Source organism: Vombatus ursinus, unplaced genomic scaffold (genome assembly GCF_900497805.2).
Source record: "Vombatus ursinus unplaced genomic scaffold, bare-nosed wombat genome assembly UNPS02014825.1, whole genome shotgun sequence".
Taxonomy (NCBI): Eukaryota; Metazoa; Chordata; class Mammalia; order Diprotodontia; family Vombatidae; genus Vombatus; species Vombatus ursinus.
This window is the reverse complement of record NW_020954603.1, coordinates 5047003-5069502: the sequence shown is the minus strand read 5'-3', so window position 1 is coordinate 5069502 and position 22500 is coordinate 5047003. Positions and strand designations below refer to the sequence as shown.

The 22500-nt window shown below is 54.0% G+C and overlaps 1 protein-coding gene across 4 annotated transcripts in view; it reads left to right on the top strand.

Annotated features, from left to right (window-relative positions):
- TTC39A (tetratricopeptide repeat domain 39A) overlaps positions 1–22500 on the top strand; it is a 73428-nt gene that overhangs the window by 37969 nt on the left and 12959 nt on the right. For all 4 annotated transcript variants that reach the window (XM_027838138.1, XM_027838142.1, XM_027838140.1 and 1 more), the window contains 10 exons: positions 3543–3674; positions 8015–8091; positions 10177–10244; positions 10808–10872; positions 12782–12881; positions 14644–14709; positions 16255–16363; positions 16869–16936; positions 17315–17374; positions 20872–21033. In XM_027838138.1, the coding sequence (XP_027693939.1) occupies positions 3543–3674; positions 8015–8091; positions 10177–10244; positions 10808–10872; positions 12782–12881; positions 14644–14709; positions 16255–16363; positions 16869–16936; positions 17315–17374; positions 20872–21033 (907 nt within the window). The remainder of the gene's footprint in view (positions 1–3542; positions 3675–8014; positions 8092–10176; positions 10245–10807; positions 10873–12781; positions 12882–14643; positions 14710–16254; positions 16364–16868; positions 16937–17314; positions 17375–20871; positions 21034–22500) is intronic.

The following is a 22500-nucleotide window of genomic DNA, read 5'->3' as shown; positions in this document are numbered from 1 at the left end:
CCTCTGAGCCTCAGTTTCCTCGTGGGTAAAGAGGTGCATAATAACGCCTGGAACAGCTAAATCGACGGCATGTTGTGAGGTCCAGGTGAGATCCTGAGGACTTTGCAAAGCTTTAGGCCCAAGAAAGAATACCTGCCATCATCTTTATCACTATGCCCTGCATTGTGGAGCCTTTTAAGGTTGGCAGAGGGCTTTGCAAATAGGATCTCATTTGATCCTACAGTAGCCCTGGGAGGGAGGTACTGTTACTATCCTCATTTTACAGATGAGGAAACTGAGGCTAAGACAGGGTGAAATGACTTGCCCGGGGCCACACTTGCAGCCAAGAAGCGTCTGAGGCAGGCTTCTTCCTGACTCCAACTCCGTTGCTTCAGCAAGGGTTAATGAGAGGAGTTGTCTGACTGAGGGGCAAAGAGCCTGGGGTGGGTGTCCCAGGTCAGGAGGACCTTGCTGAGGCTTATCAGGCTGTTCCCCGAGGCTCTAGCCTGGCTCTGCCTGGGGTCTTTGCAGGGGACCACTTCCGAGAGGCCCCTGGGTCCCTGGGCTGGGTCCCGGGGCAGTCTGGCCAGGGGGTGGGGCCCCTCAGGATAAGGTGGGTGAGGCTCCAGGGCTGGAGCTAAACAAACTGGCTTCTGTTTGCTCAGGGCAGGCAGAGCCTTAGCGATGGAGCAGGTCTGCCAGGGAGTGCTCCCTCCCCACCCCCACCCCGCCCCACCCCCAAACCTTCACTGAGTCCAAGGAAGCAGTGGGTGAGGTGGGCAGGGCCCCAGCCTGGCAGCCAGGAGAGCCCTCCTGCTGTGTGTGTGACCGTGGACAAGTCACTTCCCCTGTCAAATCAGGATAAAATCTTTGTGTTGCTGACCTCAGGGTGGGGGTGAGGGTGGGCTGTGAAGATAGCAGTGCCAGTAGACTCACGGGCATAGCCGAGGCTAGGCCCCAGGCCCTGAAGTAGGGTGGGGCCTGGGCCAGTGGGGTGGTGGTGAGAGATGGGAGAGCAAGCTTGGACTTGGGAGTTGGTAGGACCTTGGTGAAGGTGGGAAATTTCAGGGTGTGTGTGAAGCAAGAGCCCTCACTGCAGAGCTCAGAGGGCTGGGTTCAAATCCTGTCTGTGTGACCTGAGATAAATCACTTCCCCCTCCCAGGCCTCAGCTTCCTCCTTTGTAAAATGAGGGGGTGAACTAGATGACTTCTGAGGTCCTTTCTGAACCAGGGTGACTGGAGGGAGGATGGGGGGGAGTGGGTCCTGTAGAGAGAGAGTCATGGGTTCTGGGAATCCCTGAGAGATGCTGACCTTCTCCTTGCCCCCAAAGACTCAGCTCAGGCCTCCTTCCTCCAGGAAGCCTGCCCTCAGGGCTCATTGCTGGTGGGGGTCGGGAACATGGGATCTGTAGCCAAGCCCCGGGTCTGCCACTGAGATCCAAAGTCAGAGCTTTAAGGGGGGCACAGGGACCTGAGTGCCAGGGCTGGGCAGGGCCGCAGAGACCCCTCATTGACCGAGGAGGTCGGACTTGAACCCAGGTCTCTGGGCTCCCAAACTAGGGCCCTCTTCACCAGAACATGCTGCCCGTGTCACTCCTGTCACTGCTTGGCACACAGTAGGCACTTGATGCACCCTCATTCATTTGGTCGTCCCCTCTCCATAGTGGTGGTTCCAAATACTCTTCTCTCTCTTCACATCTCCTGCCCCTACCCTCTCAGCTAAAGACTTTCTCTAAGATGGGTGTGTATGTGGGCGGGGGGGGGGTTTCAGGGCGGGGCCTGGAGCCTCAGATACTTCATAGCTGTGTAATCCTGGGCAAATCATTTACCTCTGTTGGCCTCAGTTTTCTCACCTGTAAAATGGGGACACTAACAGCCCCTGCCTTGCAGGTTGCGGTGAGGCCCAAATGAGATATTTGTAAAGCACTTAACCCAGAGCGTGGCATACAGTAAGCATTATATAAGTGTTAGCTGTTATTATTGTTATACACATCTGAGAAAATAGAGGCTGTTGGTGAAGACCCACTCCCTTGACCTTCTCCCCCATTGTTTTCTGTCTTCCTCTTGTCCCTTCCTGGTCTTGGCCAAGGCCGCTAGATCCTGTCTCCTCTGTCCTGGCAGATTGCATCTTCCATTCATGCCCTTCTTTTCAAACCCTCCCTATCTATGAGTCCCTTCCCTATTGCCTTCGAACCTGCCCAGGTCTCCCCCAACCTTAGGCCCCACCACCCTCTCAGTCTGTTGGCCTGCCCATGCTTCCCCTCAGCCAGAGTCCTAGAACAACCACGTCCACTGCCTCGGCAGCCCTGCACTGGTTCAGGCTGTCTCTCACACTGCTGTCCCCAGACTTTTGCCCAGGCTGTCCCTCCTCACCTCCACCTCTTAGAATTCCTAGTTTCCTTCAGAGCTCAGCTTTGACCTGAAGCCACCCCGATTCCTTGAGCTGCCAGAGCCTTTCCCCATCCCCAGACAGTTGTTCTATCTTTTGTATTTACTCAGCACATACTTATTCATGTGGGTTTGGGAAGCCAGACTCCAGGCCCAGCCCTTTTTTTCTATGATAATTTTAGCTACAGGCAGGACCTTTCAGAGGGAGCAGGTTCTTCCAGGCCTTGGAGGGCTCCCTGCTGCTGCTTTTCCTGGAGATGGGGCCCCCCGCCCACCCGTTTGGTGTATTGGCCCCCCCAGGTTCACCTACCATTTGTCTGACTCCTGAGGCCCCTCCTGACTAAGGCTGATGGTGAAGATTGTCCCCAGGGCAGCCAGGACTGCTCTGGAGGGACTGGGAGAAGAGAGGGCGAGCCCCCACCGGTGGAGTCACAGACCCTGAACACCCAGGAGCAAGTGGTGGTGTTACGAACACTTTACTAACCACTTTACAACTGAGAATGCCAGGCCGTCACTTGGTCTGGAGGCCTGGGTCTGAGCAGTCCTGCTGTACTCAAGCTCCTGAGCATTATTAGGTACCTCCTATGCCAAGAACAAGCCCATTAGCAGGCACCTGTTAGACTCCTTGTATTCGTAGTGCCTCATATAGTGCCTGGCACATAGTAGGCACTTCATAAATGCTCAGTTGTTGGTTGATTATGTACCAGGTGCTATAGTAGGTGCTGAGGATACAAAGACAGGAGCCAGTCCCTGGCTTCACAGAGCTTATATTCTGGCTGTCTGAATGCCTTGTTGATGACCGATGATAGCAAATACTTGTGTGTACAGAGGACTCCAAGCTCAGCTTGGGGTCAGGCAGACCTGGGTCCGGATCTTACCTCAGACTCTGGCCTCTCTGAGCCTCAGTTTTTTCATCTGCAAAATGGGGATAACCACAAACCATTTGAGGATACAGCAAGATCATGTATGTGAAGCACTTTACGAACCTTACAATGCTGTGTTGATGAGAACTCTTATTGTTGGATGGGGGGTCCTGGGCTTACCCCCATTTGGTGCTTACTCTGTCCAGCTGCCCATGCAGCCCTCAGTCAGAGCCAGGCCTTCCAGGGCCCAGCCGATGGTGGCCATGTGGCTTATCTCTTCTCACAGTTTCCACCTTCTTTCTTTCCCCACAGAACCAAGGAGAGCATGTACCACTCCCTGACCTATGCCACCATCTTAGAAATGCAAGCCATGATGACCTTTGACCCCCAGGACATCCTGACCGCCTGCAACATGATGAAGGAGGCCCAGACCCTGTGCCAGAAGTAAGGGGTGGGGAGTGCACTGGGGGTGTCGGGGGAGGGGTTTCTTGTTGCAGGACAGTGTGAAGGGTCATGGGAGGCATCTCCTCCCACTCTAACATTCCCTGCTTCTCATGAGACTGACCCCGTACAGAAGCACATTAGACAACTGCCCAGTGGGATGTGATTTCAGAGTAAGTAAAAACCCACTTGATCAAAACCCTCGTTATTCTCATCCTGACAGTCACCATGCTGAAATCCCACCATTAATAATTTTTTTTTTTTTGCGTAGGCAATTGGGGTTAAGTGACTTGCCCAGGGTCACACAGCTAATACGTGTCAAGTGTTTGGTCTGAGGCCAGATTTGAACTCAGGTCCTCCTGACTTCAGGGCTGGTGCTCTATCCATTGCGCCACCTAGCTCCCCCCCCCCGACCATTAATAATTCAAGACACCTTTTGTGTCAATAATAATTGAATTAATAATTCAAGACACAGTCTGTGGCCAGAAACTCAGCCCCTGCTTTGTTCTCCTGCCTTGTCCTTACTCTTTGAGGACCTGGATCCTATTCTCTCAGAAGTCCAGAATCTCTGCCTCACATGGCTGTCAACACGAGATGCCGATGGCCAGAGCTATAACTAGTGTTGTTGGCACCTGACACAGGCAGCATGAAATGTACCAGCAAATTAGCTTTTCAAGACAAACTCAGGTGGAATGTACAACCTGGGGTCCTGGCCCTTCATGGCAAGGTAGCTAGGGAGGCCTCAGGACTATAGGCATGGCACAGGGGAGGAAACCTTCCATCTCCCAACATTCAGCTAATTAGAATTAGTTATTTTAATAGGTAGCCATTGTGCTCAGCTGTTTCTATGCTCCAGAACAAGTGTAAATGTTATTTGTGCCCTAGGGCAAATCTCTGATTGCCCTGCCCTAGTTCTGGCTCTGCCCATTGCTCCTAGTGTTCCACCTTGCTCTCCTGATGTCTGAGCCATCTGGAGTTTGTGCAGGAATAGCTCCTTGTGGGGCAGCTAGGTGGCGCAGTAGGTAGAGCTCTGACCTTGGAGTCAGGAGGACCTAGGTTCAAATCTGGACTCAGACCCTGGAAATTTACTAGCTGTGTGACCCTGGGCAAGTCACTTAATCCCAATCGCCTTGCAGGAAAAAAAAAAAAAAGAATAGCTCCTTGCAAGGGAAAAATGCATGCGGAAGACCCTCTCCGGGTTACAGAGGTGTCTTTGGGTTCAAGGCAGTTTGACTCAATTCAGCTAACATGTATTGAATGCCTGCTGTGTGCAGGGCCCTGTACCCAGTACTGGGAAAACTAAGGTGAAGCAGCCAGGGCTTTGGAGACTCTCAGCTCTGCTATTTGGGCAAGTTACTAGTCTTCTCTGGGCCTTGAGTCCCTCTTCTGTAAAATGAGGCGGTGAGGTAGGATGACCCCAAGGGCCCCTCCTGCTCTGAGCCCTGTGGGGCCTCCATGGTTTCAGCAAAAGGCAGGGCCAATTCTGCTGCCCCTCCCAGCCCTCCAGCGTCGAGCTCCAGCTCAGAAAACCACCCCCCAGCGCCAGGGGCCCCAGCTCCTGGGCCGGGTCAGTGGTTGCCTGGCAAGCTGGGCAGCAGCTGCCTCCTTTCCCCTACACTAGGGCAGAGCCGTTTGCTGATGAAACTCATTAAAGGCTTCCTGATCACCAGGAAACTGGTCCTAGGTCATTCACATCATGAATTACCTCCTGGAGCCAGACGGGGGTGGCCTGCACCAGCGAGGGCACTGGATGTTCCAGGAAGGAACAGCCAGTGGTCTGGTCAGATGACTTATGTAGCAGCTCCCTCCCAGGGCTGCGAGTTCCTTCCTCATAATGACCCTGTGAAGGAGGCAATTCATAGATAGCGGTGTGCTGGTAAATGTTTAACAACCAGCTGTCTGAAAAGGCAGGGCATACTTTAAAGTTTAACCTGCATGGTTAACATTTTCTCAAGTCTAGAAGATCAATGAAACAACCAGTCAAATCCCAACTTGAGGCACTTGTGGATTTCGGAGGTGTAAAAGCTCACACCAAACATTCACAGTCCATCGACTCTCCAGGTTGTGGGGTCCCAGCACACCCCTGTGATAGTCCGGGAAACTGAGGCTTAGAGAATAATTGTCATAGTAAGTGAGAGGTGTGTATCACTTTAAGGTTTGCATAAAGACAGCATGGAGTAATAATAATAACTAGTGTTTATAGAGCACCTACTATGTGCCTTGCTGTGCTAAGCGCTTTACAAATATTATCTCATCTGACACTCACAACAAACCTGGGAGATAGGTGCTGCTATCTCCATTTTCCAGATGAGAAAACTGAGGCAAATTGAGTGACTTGCCCGGAGTCCCAGAGCTAGTATATGTCTGAGGTGGGATTTGAACCCAGGTCCTCCTGACTTCAGGCCCATTGTTCTGTCCACTGTGCTATCTGGCTGATAATGGATAAAGAAGTGGCTTCAGAGCTAAGAAGTACCTGACCTGGGACCCAGGTAGGGCATATTCTGTGTGTGACCCTGGGCAAGTCACTGAACATCCAGGTGCTTTGAGCAGCTCTGAGACTCCAAACTGCAAAGAGGGAGCTCCTCTTGACCATGAAATCCCAGGTCTAGCCTCTAGCCCTTGAAGGTTTGCAAAGCTCTTTTACCATCCTTTGAGCCTCCTCACAACCCTGGGAAGTAGCCCCGTTACTAACGTGCCCATTTGACAGATGAGGAGACTAAGGATCGGAAAGGTTGGGACTTAACCCAGGGTCATGTAGCCAGGAGGCAAGACTTGAACCCGGGGCTTCTGACTGCAGGCCCACCTTTCTGGCCTCCCGGTCTCTTCACACGTTAATCTCCCCACCTACTCCACAAACTGCCGATCCTCCAGCACCACAGCCCCTCTCTTATCTCCAGACCTTTGTCCTGGCTGTCCCCCACGCCTGGAACTCGTTCCCTCCTCACATCGGCCTCCTGGCTCACTTTGAGGCTCAGTTCAGAGGTCGCTTCCCTAAGGCCGTGCCTGGCTCCCCTGGTTCCCCCCAAGTAGGCTTCCTGGGGGAGGGAAGCCCAAGGGACCCTCGTCTGCAGCTGGGGGTGGGGCGCAGTGGAGTTGGGAAGACCCCAGATCAAATGCTGCCTCTGGCACCTCGTAGCTGTGTGACCCTGGGCAAGTCTCTTCACTGCTGGCTGCCTCAGTTTACAGTTTCTTTAAGACGGGGGTCATAATAGCACCTCCTCAGGATTGTTGTGAGGATCAAATGAGGTGATGCAACTCTGTGCAGACTTTAAAGTCTGTGTAAATTCTAGCTGTTATTATTACATGGTGGCACGGACTCAGGACCCTTCCCCATCTTGGTGGCCCTCCTCTGGGCCCTCGAGGATGTATCAGCGTCCTTCCTGTCCTGTGGGCAGAGGAACCAGCTCCTCCCTAGTGCCAGACATGGTCTTTCTCTTATTGCATCATCACCCTCCTGACTCCTGTTGATCTTGAGGGCCACTCAACCCCTCTGATCATCTTCAGACAAGTTGTTGTCCAGCCATCCCAGACGCAGCCATTGACTCTTGGACTCCACGTGTAAGACTTTGCATTTATACGATGAATTTCATCTTATTAGATTTGGCCCTGGGTTCTAGATCTGGGGTGTCCTGGACCCCTTGGAAGCCCTGGGATGCAGCCTCACAGTGGTGGTCTGTAATGCATGAAATAAAACATGAGAACTGACCAAAGAAACCCATTACATGGAAATGCAGTGCTCCACAGGGTAGGAAGAGCAAGGTCACGGGCCAAGGTAAAGAGCCCCTCTGCTCTGGCCTGTCCTTGTTTCTGAGCCTTCCACCTGGAAGACTCGTCTCTCCCTGCGCTAAGGGGCACTTAGTCTGTCCCTCTCTGGGGCCTTGATGATTCACAAAGCCTGTAGTTGTCTGTGGTCTTCTCTGACCTCCTCCTCCTCCCCCACTGGACTGGGAGCTCCCTGAGGGGACTGCTTGGCTCACTAGAAAGTTTCTCCTGACATGAGGCCTAAATTACCAATCCCCCCACCTCTTGGGGCCCGAATCCTGGGCCCTGGGGTGTGTTAGAGGCCAATGTGGGACCACAACCCCATGTATTCCCAGGAACTCTGCATGAAGCCATTTCCTGAAAGGGAACCAGAAGTGGGCCAACTCCCTCCTTTTACAGATGGAGAAACCGAGGTCCAGAGGGCAGAAGGGACCAATCTGTGTCAAAGCTGACTAAAACAGAAGCCATTAGTCGTGGAGGGTTCATGGGAAAAAGAAAGCAGAGAATGTCAGGCCTGGGAGGGGCCTCAGAACAGAGGTGCCCTCTCTCACAGCCCTGGGACCCCTCTTCTCTTCCCACAGGCACCGAAAGAAAATATCTGTAGCGGGCTCCTTCAGCAACCTCATGCACCGTCCTACCCTGGACCAGTTCACCGAAGGTGAGGCGGTCCTCACCCGGGCCCTCCCACCTGAAGGGCAGGGCCTGAGCAGGCTGCCCGTTTCTAGAGGGAAGGCTCTAGCAGACCTGCCCCCTGTAAAGGGGCAGGTGGTGCCCCAGGCCCTTGTGCATTCAGCAGCCAGAGTACTTGCCACCTCAGCCATCCACACCTGGGCTGAGGAGCTGGAAGTGAGCTGTCAGGAAGCCCATGCATGTTCCTCCTTCAGCATGGCAGTGCCCCCTGCAGCCCAGAGCAGGGTTACAGTTGGGCCTGCACAGTAGCCAGGGAGCTGAAGAGCTTGGCCAACGCTCAGGTGCCCCGTGGATGATCGTTGGCCCCGTTACTAATGGAGGAGTTGTTGGGGGGGAGGGAGCAAGAAACAGGTTTCTAGGAGCCCGCCCTGAGAAGCAGCAGCCGGCGGCCAGGGAGGAGACATCAAGGGGACCAGATTCACCCAATACGAAGTGTGCAGAGGCAAACAGCCCGCCGCCCTTCAGCACACCGCTGTGAGCCTCTCGGTGGACCCCGGAACCCTAGAACCTTGCAGTTGAAGGGCTCCCAGAGATCGTTCAGTCTAGGTTTCCAGTTGAGGAAGCCAAGGCCCAGGGAGGGGAAGGGGCTTAGCCAATGGGGTCACGTGACGAGGAAGAGGCAGAGGCAGATCCAGAGCCTGGGTCCCCTGATGCCTAGTCCCTGGACCTAGGGATGACTCCAGGTCATTGAGAAGGGGCTCTGCGATGATGCCCAGGGATCTGTCACTTCGTTCCTGAAGACCCTGCTTGGCAGCCCCAGTGTGTCTGTGGATTGTCTTAATGAGGTGTGGAGGCCAGAAATCTTAGAGAGTCTTAGAGCCAGAAGGGACCTCAGGGAGGTTCTAGCCCAGCCCGTGTCTGAATGAGCATCATTCCTGTCTGGCCTCTGCTTAGAGACCTCCAAGTTGTGGGAGCTCTCTTTGGGAGGCAGCATCCCCTCCCGGGAGGGCTTGGCTCTGTGCCTAAATTGCCAGTGTGGTGAAAGTCCTCCAGTTTGAGGCCTGGGAGAGAACAATTAAAGGAACCATTAGCCTGGAGACAGAAGGCCCAGGGGCAGCCCCTGGAGCTGTGGGCTTAGGAGAGGCTGCATCAGGACAGACTTCCAACGATGAGAGGGAGGGCCCAGAGACCACTTGGCAGGCCACAGCGAGGATGCCTTCCTCCAAGGTCGCTGCTAACCCTCCAATTCTGTGATTGTATTGTTGTGGTGGTTAATTGTTATTGTTAAGAGAAAACTAATGGTCCAGTCTCTGATGCTGGCTGTGTGGCCGTGGGCCAGCCCCTTAACTTCTCTGGGCCTCAGTTTCCTCTTCGGTAAGATGAGGGCCTGGGTTGGATGCGCTCTGGTTCAGAAACAACCGCATCTTCAAAGATACCAGAGAGGGGCAAGAGGAGATGGTGAAATGAGACTGACTCTGTGTCTGTGCCCAGGGAGGAGGAGTAGGGCCTGGCGGAGTCAGAGGCCTGGGCTGGAGTCCTGGTCCTGCTACCTCCTCTCTGGGCGTGTGTCCTCATCCTTAAGGTGGGGGCTCAGACTTAACCCTGACCAGCTCTGAGTTCCAGATCCCGTGACCAGTTGTCAGTAACTGCCTGGTGCCTCAGTTTCCTCCTTTGTAAAATGGGGATCAGGATCCTCTTGCTCTGCCTCTATTTGCTAGGAGGTTCAAATGAGCTAATGTTTGCAGACTTTCTTTTTTTATACCCATAAAGTGCTACGTAAATATTATTATTGTCATTATTAATTCCTTGTTACTCTTATTTGGGGAAGTGGCTGACTTCCCTGTTGAAGGCTGGCCCCCCAAGGTCCCCAGTGCCTGGGACTGAATCCATGTGGTGTGGACATCAGAGAGCCCCGCAGCTTCTTCCATGAAGGGTCCCCAGGCCTTGGCAGAGCCAGGGACAGGGGGCAGCCCTGCTCAGGTCTGGCTTAGTGATGTAGGGCTGCCCTGGCACCATCCTGTGGGGCAGGGGAAGCTGGGGGGGGGGGCAGGCAGCCTAGCTGGGATGCATAGACCCATCCCCCACCCCGGCCTGTGGGTTTTCTCTCCCCCAGAAGAAATTCACGCTGAAGTATGCTATGCTGAGTGCCTCCTGCAGAGAGCTGCTCTGACCTTCCTGCAGGTAGGCTGGAGGCCCGCCGACCTTTCCACCCACACCCCTGTGTACACAACAGCCCCCCACGTCACAAATGACACTGGGAACTCCTGTGGCCAAACCTCATCTCCGGTGCCAGGCTTGGGGTGGGGGAGGATGGTGATGGGCCCCAGCCTTATTTGTAACAGATGGCAGTATTGGCTGGAGTCAGAAGTCTCAGGTTCAAATCTCAGCCCTGCCAGTGACCACCTGTGTGACCCTGAGCAAGTTCCATGACCTCTCAGGGCCTGGAAGGTCCGTCCCTTCTAGCCAGAGGGTGTTGCTCCTCTGTTCCCAAGACTTAGTAGCCAGGCTAGGCACCTCTGTGGTGGGAGGAATTCCTTCTCTGTGGTCAGCCTGGGGACATGGCCCTTTGGATGAACCTGGCAGTACCAGGGCCTGTACCATCCTGTGTGATGCCATGACTGCCTTTGGCCTCTAGGCCACTGACCGCAACCTGTCTCAGCTCCCTCCCTGGTCCTCTATCCCCACACAAACCCGTGCCCCCTTCTCTGGAGCTCCTGACCCACGCTGATGCTTCTGCCCCACAGGATGAGAACATGGTGAGCTTCATCAAAGGAGGCATCAGGGTGCGCAACAGCTACCAGACGTACAAGTGAGTGGGCCAGCAGCCAGGCGGTCATCTCCCCCAGGCTCTCAGCCTGTCTGCCATGCCCTGCTCCTCCTCTCTCAGGCTGTCCTCAAGGCCTCTAATCACCTCATTTTGTAGGGGAAGAAACTTGTTGGGTGCCTGCTTTGAGCCGGCCCCTGTGGCGGTGCTGCTGGGGGCTGGAGGGGAGGGTCCCAACTGCCCTCATCTCCCTTATCCAAGACACTCAGTCACACAGCCAGAGGCCAGAATTGCTGTAGTCCAGCCTGAGCAGGAATCCTCTCTGTAACATCCCTGACAAGTGACCAGCCAGCTTCTGCTCATAGATCTCTGGGGACGGGGAGCTCACCACCTCCCAAGGCAGCCCCTTGTGCTAAGCAGAGCAGGGCTAACACCGCTCCCCCCAGCAGCCACCCAGACACTGGAAGGCAGTTGTTCAATGTCCTTCCTATACTGTGGCGCCCCCCCCAATACTTCATATATTCATGAGCTACTGTGCATCAGAGAGGTGCACACAGTGCTGGGGTGGGTGGAGACTGGTTGTTCCCTGGGCAGGTCATGCCCTCTCAGGGAACCAAGTGGCTTCTTCCTGGCGAGGCTGTTTGGGCTAGAGGCCGAGGGCTAGAAGCCCTGTTCAGAGAGGGAAGGGTGGCGTGGCCTGGGCCTCTGGGGCCTCTGGAGCTCATCTTGCTCCCCACATGAGGGCTGGTACCAGGGGGCTCATCTAGGCCTTGCCTCTGGCCTGGCACCTAGCTGCTCATCACAGGACTCTGCACGTGAAGCCACCAAGCCAGTGTTTGCCAAGTGCATGATCCCAATGCCCCACCTCGTCTCTTCTCTCATGCTGTTTTTCTCTTTTCTTTTTTTAATGGATGTATTTTTACACTCCCTTCATTTACAGCACATCCCTCCCCCCTCCCCTAGTCAGCGAGCCCTCCCCTCTGTTTAACATCAAAGAGATAGAAAGAGCGCTTTGGCAAAACTGCCACAAAAACATTGCTGCTGGGGTATTTTGGTGTCTCGGGTACCTCTCGTCTTTGACCTTCCAATATCTGGTCAGTATCCTAGCTGTTCTCAGACTGGCCAAGACCTTCACCAGGGCCTGTGGAGGCCAGGAGAGGGAAGCGCTTGTGGGTCAGCCAGGGGTTCAGATGAGGTTTCTGCGTTAAGTTGGAGCGGCCCTTACTGCAGCTCACCAGCAGACTGCGAACAGTGGAACGGAGACCGGGAGGCACAGTGGAGGGCATCTGCTACTGCTCACCAGTTCAGTGATCCGGGGCTAGGCCTTTCCCCTCTCTGCACCTCAGTTTCCTCCTCTGCAGAATGGGAGGAAGGGGACCTAGACAAGCCTGAAGGTACCTCCTCAGTCTGCTGGTCTGTGTTCTAAGGTCTGCCCCACCCCAGCGTCATGCATTCTGTGTTCTGAACCTGCTCTTAGCTTTGACATTCTGTGCTTTGTGTTCGAAGCCCCCTCCCAGCTCTGACAGTCTAAGGATAATTTAATATTCTGTATTCTAAGGTTCCATCCAGGCACAGTGTGCCCAGCACTGGGCATGAAGTCAGGAAGCCCCGAGTTCAGATCTGGCCTCAGACATTTACTGGCAGTGTGACCTTGGTCAAGGCACTTCACCTTTGCATGCCTCAGTTCCCTCAGCTGTTTTCAAAGCACTTAGCACGGTACTGAGCACAAAGCAGGCACTGCTGTGTAAATGCCTGCTGTTTATTAGCATCATCATTATCTGTTGTGACTCATGTTATGTTAGCTGTCCTGAGGTCTCTTAGGCACCCCTTTCTAAGGCTGCTGTAACCATCCAGGTCTCAGGGTCTCATGCTGGAGCGAGGGCTGGGTTGGGGTGGTGCAGCCCCAACTGACCCCCCCATAACCTAGAACTGAATGGAGGCTTTGTGTGGCTAGGGAGCTGGACAGCCTGGTACAGTCCTCCACCTACTCGAAGGGGGAAAACCACAGCCATTTTGAAGGAGGGGTGAAGCTTGGTGTGGGCGCCTTCAACTTGGTAAGTACCAGCCCCCCCCCCACCCCAGGGAAACCTGCCTGCCTCTCCCTCTTCCCCGCCCCCTCCCCTTCCACACTCACACGTCCAGGGCTGGGCTGGGCTTCTCTCAGGTGACACAAGGTGACTGTACCTTTTTCACTCTCAGTTTCCCACCCATGAGTTATCAGTCACCAAGGTTCACACAGTCCCTCTTATGTGCCCAGGCCCGTGCCCTCAGAACCTAGCATTTCCTCTAGTTGGGGTGGCAAGATTCACAGACAGGAGACATTTCAGAAGGGCCCACACAGGCCCAGCCCCACAGGTGCTCTTTGGGGGAGATCAGGGATGCCGAGGGCAGCATGGCGCAGGAAAGTGAGCCAAACGGGCCGCCTCCCACGCAGTAACTAGGGTAGTGCGGACGAGGCTCTCTGGTGCCACGTGGAGCAGCTGTGTGTCCTCCCCCCAGCTCAGAGGGTGTGGTGGAGACGGGAAGGATCGGCTGACGGTCTAGTGACCAAGCGGCTTGTTTCCTCATTGGTCTGTGCCGCTCGCCCAAGGAAGGGCTGCTTATGGAGGATAAGATCCCACACTGAAAGCTGGAAGGGACCTCCACAGGCATCTAGGCCAAACCCTTCGTTTTACAGATGAGAAAACTGAGGCCCAGGGAGGTAACTCGCGCAAAGTCACACAGCCAGTAGGTGGCTGGGTGGGTCTGACCCCTCGCCCTTTCCTCAGGCCCACCTGGGAGGCAGTGGGAGAGTGGGAAGAACCCTGGGAAGCCCTGGGTTCAGATCTCAGCCTCATCACTTACTTGTCAATCTTGCCTGGCCTCCCTGGCAGGAGCCTGGTATAAACCTGTGAGTTCTTCTTTTTAGAGGACCAACCACCAGGAGAGGGCAATAGAAACTCCAAGGGATTAAATCCAGTGCTTAGCGCAGTTCCTGGCACATAGTAGGCGCTTAACAAATATTTGATCGATTGATAAAAATAGTAGTGAATTTCTAGACTTGAGGGTGATGGGAGGGGTGAAGGGGTGGAGAGGGAGGGGACTTCTTGGGGCATCCCTGGAACCCGAGCGTGCTGGCCTGGGCCTCAGGAGGCCTGGCTTCTCTTCTGGTATGTGCTACTAATCACAGTGTGACACTGGGGAGAGTGGTCACCCCCTATCTCTGGGCCTCCATCTCCTCAGCAGCAGCAGGAGGCTGACCATCTGTGCCCTGCCCATGCCCAGGGCTATTGGGAGGATCAGCCCAGTGTGATATAGCTTTGAAGACCCCTAGTAAAGTAGAGGGCCCATGGACACAGTGAATGACTTTTCTTTGGATGATTATTGACATTGGCTGCCCCCTCTGGCCCAGTCTCTCATGCCCCCTTAGCCCCCTCCTTCCTCTGGCCCTCAGCTCTGCTCTTCCCTCCCTGCCCTCCCTAACACCTGTCCTGGCTCCACGTCTCTGACGTGAGCCCTCCTCACTCACTGGATGGATGACATGGGCTCTGGGGCTAATGGAGGGGCCTCCCTCCACTCCCAGGTAGCACTGGTGGGGTACATTCTTTCCTGTAGGGACCTTCTGGAGACAGGGTCCTAGATTTTCTGACCAACAGCTTAGACAGTCCCCTCCCTAACACACACTATGGTGTGGGTTTCAGTCTGAGGGAAGAGGGTGATGTCTGCAGGTGGGTGGGGGAGAGTTTACCGCAGGAGGGTGGAGAAGCAGAGAGAGCCCTGGAATCAGGCTGAGACCTTTCCCTCCCACCTCTGCTCACCTGTGTTCCCACTCCTCAGACACTGTCCATGCTTCCTGCCAGGATCTTGCGGCTGCTGGAATTCGTGGGCTTCTCTGGAAACAAGGTAAAGAATCTGCTACAAGTGCCTTAAAGTCTCTCTGCCACCCTGGCTGCCTGCAGGGCCCCCTTCCCTGTTCCTTCCTGGCCCCAGCGGGGCCCTTCTGGGTCCAGCCTCGCTAGAATAGCCGTCCATGGAGCAAATGTTGCATTTGTCATTTGTGAAAATTAAATCAGGGGGTAGCTAGGTGGCGCAGTGGATAGAGCACTGACCCTGAAGTCAGGAGGACCTGAGTTCAAATCTGGCCTCAGACCAAACACTTGACACTTACTAGCTGTGTGACCCTGGGCAAGTCACTTAACCCCAATTGCCTAAAAACTAAAAAAAAAGAAAAAAAAAGAAAATTAAATCAGGCAAAACCCCCGCTTTGGGTCTTGGGGTCTCCTGTCGAGGGCTCCCTGGAAGTAGAGGCTTGGAGATGACCTAGTCCTCACCCCTGGGAGGAGGCAGGGCAGGGCCGCAGGGATGAGACAACCTCCGAGTCTTTCCCAATTCTTGTTTTTGGGGATTTTCCAAGAGGGAATGGCCCCATTTCCTATGCTCTGACATGGTCTCCATCCCTGCCCTCCCTTCTTCCCAGCTAGGAGACCAGGAGCTTGGAGGGTTTCAGAACTAGAAGGGGAATCATTTGATATCATTGGGTCTCAGGGATCCCTGCTGTGGCAACCCTGATAACGTGGTCATCTAGCCTTGGCTTGAATACTTCCAGTGACAGGAAACACACTACCTTATGAGGCAGCCTGTTCTGGTGTTGGACAGCTGTTAGGAAATTCTTCTTCCTTGTAATTGTGCTGGGGGCCAGAGAACAGTCAGTGGTAGCTGTATCAAACGCTCAAAGACAGCTCTCATGTCCGCCCAGGTCTTCCCCCACTTCCTTCAACTCCTCTGCCTATGGCATGGTCACAAGACCCCTGTCTGAACTGTTCTCCCTCCTCTCCATCTGACCAATAGCCCCCCTAAACCGTGGGGCCTAGAACTAAGCTCGCCTCCTTATACTGGGCATTCACCTCCGCCTCCCCCCGCCATTTTCTGTGTGGAACTGTGGAAAAGCTGGTTAAATTTGGAGTTGGACCTGGGTTCAAATCCCAGCTCTCCACGTATCCTGAATGGCCTTGGGCATCACTTAGCCTCTCTGCCCTCGGTTTCCTGGTCTGCAGAATGAGGGGATTGGACCAGATGGTGTCTGGTTCCTTCTGGCTCTCGAGCTAGCACCCCAGGAGGGCCTCTCCCCTCCTTCCCCCTCTGTCTGGTGGTGCTTTCTTCTCTTCCTGCTTCTTTACTTTCCCTCCTAGTCTCTCACCTCCCTCCCTTTGGTCTTGCCCGTTTCCTCTTGTTTCTGGATGTTTTCTCTCTTCCTCTTTTCTTCCTTTTCATTTCCTTTCTCTCTTTATTGTTCTTCTCTTCATCCCCTCTCCCTTCTATTCCCCCTTTCTCTCACCGTTATTTCACCTCTGTCTCTCAGTCCTCCCTCTCCCTTTTCTCCTTCCCCCTTCCGTCTCTCTCTGCCTTCTCTCTCCCTGGTTCTCTTACTCTCGTCTCACTCCTGCTCAGGACTATGGGCTGCTGCAGCTGGAGGAGGGAGCCTCTGTGCACAGCTTCCGGGCTGTGCTCTGTACCATGTTGCTGCTTTGTTATCACACCTTCCTCAGTTTCGTGCTTGGTAAGAAGATGTACCCTCTGCATCCTCATCCTTCCCCTGCGTCCTCAGTTCCCCATCCTAGTTCCTGGGCCTAAGGTTAGGGGGAGGAGTAGGCAAACTTTTATAAAGAATTCATTAAGTTAATTATGTCTTTTTGGGAAGGTGCACCAAAGACTTGGGGGAGAGGGTTTTGTACCAACTGGTCTCACTATACCACTTCAGTAAATACTTCTTTCTAAAAGCCAACTGAGTCTGGCTGACTATGATTCTCATCTAATAATCATAGTGGGAAGCACACCGATGGGGGCTCATGAGCTATATAATTGGAAACACAGTCCTGTCTCCTTTGGGGTAATCGCTAGCACCTTAAGGGGAAACATAGTAGCCCTGCCCTTGGAATTATGACTCCCCACCCCTGGTGCTGGGTTCCTGGGCTCACCAGCTGCTGCAGGGTAGGGTGGGGGGGTGTGGAATAGTGTCCTCACCTCTGACCTTGAACCTTTCTCTCTCCTTGGGACCATGGCAGGCACTGGGAATGTCAACATTGAAGAGGCCGAGAAGCTCCTCCAGCCTTACCTGAAACGTTACCCCAAAGTAAGTTCTCTCTCCAGTCCCTCGTGTCCCCCCCAGGCCAGGAACTGTGGGCCCAGGAGCTTCCCTTAGCACTCATAGAATCCCGAGTTAAAAGGGACTAGAGGCCTTGGCCCACTTCCCACTCAGTGCAGGAGGAGAGATCACACAGGCTCTGTTTGAACACCTCTAGTGGTGGGGAGCTCATTACCCACTGTGAAACAGCTTTCTCATATTACTCCAGGGTATTTGAACTCCACTAGTCCTGGGTCTGGTGTCAAGCAAAACAGTTCTGTCCCTTGTTCCCTGTGATGGTCTTCAGATGACCCAAGGCAGCATCAGGGTTTTCTTTGGGATCCTTCCCCTAGTCAAGGGTGTTCTGTGGGCGCTCCTGTTTTGCAGGGAGCCATCTTCCTCTTCTTTGCCGGCCGGATTGAAGCCATCAAGGGCCACATTGACACAGTGAGTAGCCGAAGCCTCTGGGGGCCTAGGACCATAGATTTAGATTGAGGCAGCTGGGGGGGCACAGTGGACAGAGCTGTAAATTTGGAGTCAGAAGACCTGCCTTGGGCACTTATTAGATGAGTGAACCTGGGCAAGTCGCTTAACCACTATGTGCCTTGGTTTCCTCATCTGTAAAATGAGGATAACAGCAGGATGTGAGGATCAAATGGGATACAAAATGTAAAGCGCTTTACCAGTCTTAAAGTGCTATGGAAATGACAGTTGTTATTTTACAGATTAGGAAACTGAGGCTGAGAGTTAGAGATTTGCCCAGGATCACCTAGTTATTATGTGTCTGAGGTGGTAGCTGACTCCAGTGCCCTGACCACTATACCACGCTGCCTCTCCTGGGCCAGAATGGGCAGTGGTCAGTCCCCAAAGGGCTGGGGTGGGGAGGCCAGACAAACATTGGCCTTGCCCCAGAGCAAAGGTAGGTCTTCCTAGAGGAGAGACCAGAGGAGGAGGGAGAACGTCCAGACTCTGCCCTCAGGGAAGTTCCCAGTCTCAGTAAGACTGGTCGGCACATAGCAGTTTGGGAGGGGGTGAGATGAGGGCCAGCGGTATGGAGGAAGTGGGCCTTGAAGGCCATGGAGAGGAGAGGGGGACCCTTTTCAGTGGCTCTCCAAAATCCCCAGCACCGAGCAAGCAATAATGACCTGCCAATAATAATTAATAGAAATGATCATGATAATTAACAAATACCTAGGCCTTCGTACCTGTAGTGCTTTAAAGTTGCGTAAATCACTTTCTTCCTGACTGGCTGGGAAGTAGAGAGCATGAATATTATCCTCAGTTTGCAGTTGGGGAGACTGAGGCCTGGAAAGGTGAAGTCATTTACCTGAGGTCACAGTGTGAGAGAGAGTCAGAGCTAGGGCTCAAAGCCAAGCCAGTCTAAGGTGCTGTGCACTGTGCCCCATCTCATCTGTGAGTTCTGACTACGGCCTGGGGTCCCCGACCTGTCATCCCATCATCATGGCATCATTGTTTGGGCACTTACCTGACGTTAGTGTATCGGAGCTCTAAAGTCTTAGAACCACGGTGTCTCAGAGTAAGAAGGGGCCGGTGACGTCAGCGGCATATAGACCAGCCCAGACCTGAAGGGAAACCCTCACTGACCTTGCTGACAGGCGGTGGTCTGGCCTCTGTCATTTCTATTAGCAATTGCTCCCAGCTTTGTCTCACCTGAAAGCATGATGAGTGTACCATCGAGGTCTTTGTCGAAGTCGCTGACGACCATTTTCATACAGCGGATCCTTGAGGCCCTCCACTCGAGGCCTCTTTCCAAGCCGATAGGGTCTTATTGATGACTACTTTTGGCATCTGACCATTCAGCCAATTCTAAGTCATAGGATTGTAGGTTTAGAACTGGAGGAAACTTCGGCAGGGAGGGGCTTCATCAAGTCCATCTCTCCCTTGATTTTTTCAGTGAGGACACTGAGGCACAGAGAGATGAATTTACTTGCCTAAGGTCGCACAGGTAGTAAAGTGGCAGAGCCCGGATTTGAAGCCAGATTCTGTGACTCCAAATCCAGGATTATTTCCACTATCCTGCCTCACTTCCCCTTGCCCACATATCTCTGTCTTGTCCCCCAGAGGGACAGCAGGCTTCGTCAAATGCCTCTCTAAAACCCAAGGATACCGAGAGCACAGCCTTCTCCTGATCTGCCACTTACTCTGTTACACGAGAACCAAGCAAGTCCGACCTGACCTGACCTGTTCTTGCTGCTGCCATCCTGGCTCTTCGTGATGGCCACGTCCCTTCTAAATGCTCAGACCCTCCCTTTACTATTACATCCTGGAATTTTGCCAGGAGCCGGAGCCAAGCTCCATGACTACCAACTCCATCCTCTTTCCTTTTTGGAAACTAGGACATTTGCCCATCCCCATGACGATGGCATCTTTCCTCTCTTGACGGTCTTTCAGAGATCATTGAGAGTGGCTCAGGATTCACATCTCCCAAGTCTTTCAGCACCTTGGGACGGGTTTGTCAGGGCCTTGTGCCTCGAACCCATCGAGGGAAGCCAGGAGATATCTTATGATCAGATCCTTACCCATCTTGGATTTCAGCTCTCCGTGAACCCTTCTGGTCTGTTTTTTCCAGTCCAGAGATCATTCTCCTTAGGAGAGGAAACAGAAATGACGTAAGAATTGAGGCGTTCTACCTTCTCTGCCTTGTCTACTCTCATCATCCCACTCGTCCCATCCCTTCTTTGACCCTCCTCTTTTCCCCAGTGTAACTCTCAAAGCCCCCTCTGGTGGTCCTCAGCTCCTCCGTCACCCTTAGCACATTTTGAGGTTTCATACTCCGACCCCATTGATCCAGGATTTCTGGGCTCTCACATTCATCCTATTACCAGCGATTGCTTCCGTCTTCTGGACTTGTCTTTTAAAAATCTAAACTCTATAGACTGAGTTCCTGGTTTACGTGCACATTGGTCTCTTTGGAGGATTTGGCCTTTGCTTCCTCATTGGAATCCTCTCCCTTTGTGTCTTCAGAATTTTTCTTGAACACCTCCCACCACCTGCCCCTCGTGGTCTGACTTCCCCTGTAGAATTCTGGGTTGTCCATGGGGTCCACCTGGCCTTTCTCTGACTCCTTGAAATCTGCTGTCCCCAAGTCCCTGGCTCACACACGTGGCTGTGTGTGCCTGGCTTTCTCTTCTTTCTCTGTCAGGAATCCTGAAATGGCCTGGGCCCCTTTTCCAAAGGTTCTCCCCTCCCCCATCGAGAGTCTTGGAATCAGAGGTTTAGGACGTTGAATGTGTCTTTAGAGCTCATCCTCCAAACCAGGGCTTCTTAATCTAGAATATGTAAACTTGTTTTTTAAAAAATATTTTATGTTTATATCTTATATTTATTTATTATAATATAAAATATATATTATAAAGAACTACAGCTAGGGGGCGCAGTGGATAAAGCACTGGTCCTGAAGAAGAGGGCCTGAGTTCAAATTAGACCTCTGACGTTCACTAGCTATGTGACCCTGGGCAAATCCCAGGCCCGGAGGAGGAAGTGATTAGCAGTTAGGTGGCAGAACCAGGACTAGTCCCAGTTTTCTTACCTCTCAGGCTGTTTTTTCCCCTGATACCTCCTAGTACAGCAGAACATGAGGCCTAGGTGGGCAAAGACCCCAGAAAGATAGGTGGGAAAGAGGGGGGCTGAGCAGGCAGCTGAGGGCCCCCCATCTGTTCCCCACAGGCCAAGGCTCAGGGAGGAGCGGGGAGGAGAGGGGAGCAGGCAGGGGCTGAAGGCCTGGGCACCCACCCATGTCCGTCTGTCCCCCGCGGGCCGTGCCCTGGGGAGGAGAGGGGAGCAGTCAGTGGCTGAAGGCCTGGGCCCCCACCCGTGTCCGTGTGTCCCCCGCAGGCCGTGCCCTGGGGAGGAGAGGGCAGGAGAGGGGAGCAGGCAGTGGCTGAAGGCCTGGGCCCCCACCCGTGTCCGTCTGTCCCCCGCAGGCCATCCAGCGCTTCGAGGAGTGCTGTGAGGCCCAGCAGCATTGGAAGCAGTTCCACCATATGTGCTACTGGGAGCTCATGTGGTGTTTCACCTACAAATGCCAGTGGAAGATGGCCTACTTCTACGCCGACCTGCTCAGCAAAGAGAACTCCTGGTCCAAGGTATGGGAGGGGGTAGGATGGGGGGCGGGTTACTGAAGGGACTCCAGTGGAGAAGCGCCCCTCACTCATCTGTGGTGGGAACATAGTTCACATGAGGAAGACCTGGGGGTTTCAGTGGACCACAAGGGCAACAACCTCCAGTTGGGTTTGGTTTTGTTTTGTTTTTTAACTAAACAACAAACTTTAGAATGTGAGACCAAGAGGGTTTTAGAGTCTTCAAACCTTAGACTCCTACAAGCCTGGGGAGCTTAGAACTCCAGAGCAGACCCTTGGGATCAGGAACTCAGAGTTCTAGAGCTTCAGAAGTCCAGAGCTCTAGAATCTTCAAAGCTGGGGATCCAGGAACTGGGAACTTCCAGAGCAGGAAGGGAACTCGGAGGCAGGCCCCCCCTGAGGTGGGGCCCCCCAGGACAGGGGCTCTCCCAGCAGTCCCACCGCTGCCCCTACCGCAGCTGCCCTTTGCCACACTTGTGCCAGGATGGAGGAATGGTCGGGTTATGGATGGGGGTCAGGTGCCTCTGCTTGGGGCTCCCTGCGTCTCCTGGAACCCCCCATCATACGGCCCAGGGACGGCGTGCCTGTAGCAGGCTCCTCTGTCTCCCGGCGCTGTGCTCTCTCTCCTCCTTCTTGAAATGGCAAAGAGCAAACCTCGTTATGCCCAATTTGCAGTGAAAGAGATTGAGGCCCAGAAAAGGGAGGTTATGTAGGCTCAGAACCAGTGTATTCCTCCCAAGTGCATTTAGCCCAGGATTGGGACTCCAGAAAAAGAGGCCTTTGGCCTTTCTCAGCCCCTTAGGGGATTCTGGGAGAACCACAGAGGCCTCACCTTCCCTGCCCCAGGCAGGGAGGTGAGAGAAGTGCTGGAGTCTGGACCCCGGGCTCTGTAGCCCCGCGTGCCTCACCACAGGGTGAGATCAGACAGACTTTCTGTCCATTGTCACCCACGGGTCACTGCTCAGAGCCAGGCCCCGGGATTCAGGACGCACAGGCCAAGGCCCCAGACCCTGGAATCTGCTCCCTCTAATCCAGGGCCCCTCCGAGGACCGGATTCTTTCTCCCCTTCCCTGGGGCTCAAGGCTGGCCTGGTCACGTCTCCCACTGGAGGCTCCTGCCAGGGCACATTGGGCTTTGGGGTGGTTTTGTAGGGGCTATTTCTGGGTGTCCCCTCTGCCACAGCCTCCTTTGCCTTTGCAACAAGGAAGAAACCCCCTAGGCTGGGCTTGTTGGCCATAAAAATCCCAGAAAGTCAGAGCTAGAAGGGGCCACACGCTCACTTTTGAGACGAAATGGTGGCCCAGAGACGGGTGTGGCTGGGCCAGAGGCACACAGTAGGCTTGGGGTAGAGCAGGTGTCCCACCCAGGGTCAGGCCCTTTCCATTGTCCTGCGCCTGCCTCTTGGTGCTGGTACCTCCCTGGATTACTCCCCCCCCCCCCCCCCCCCCCCCCCCCCCCCCCCCCCCCCCCCCC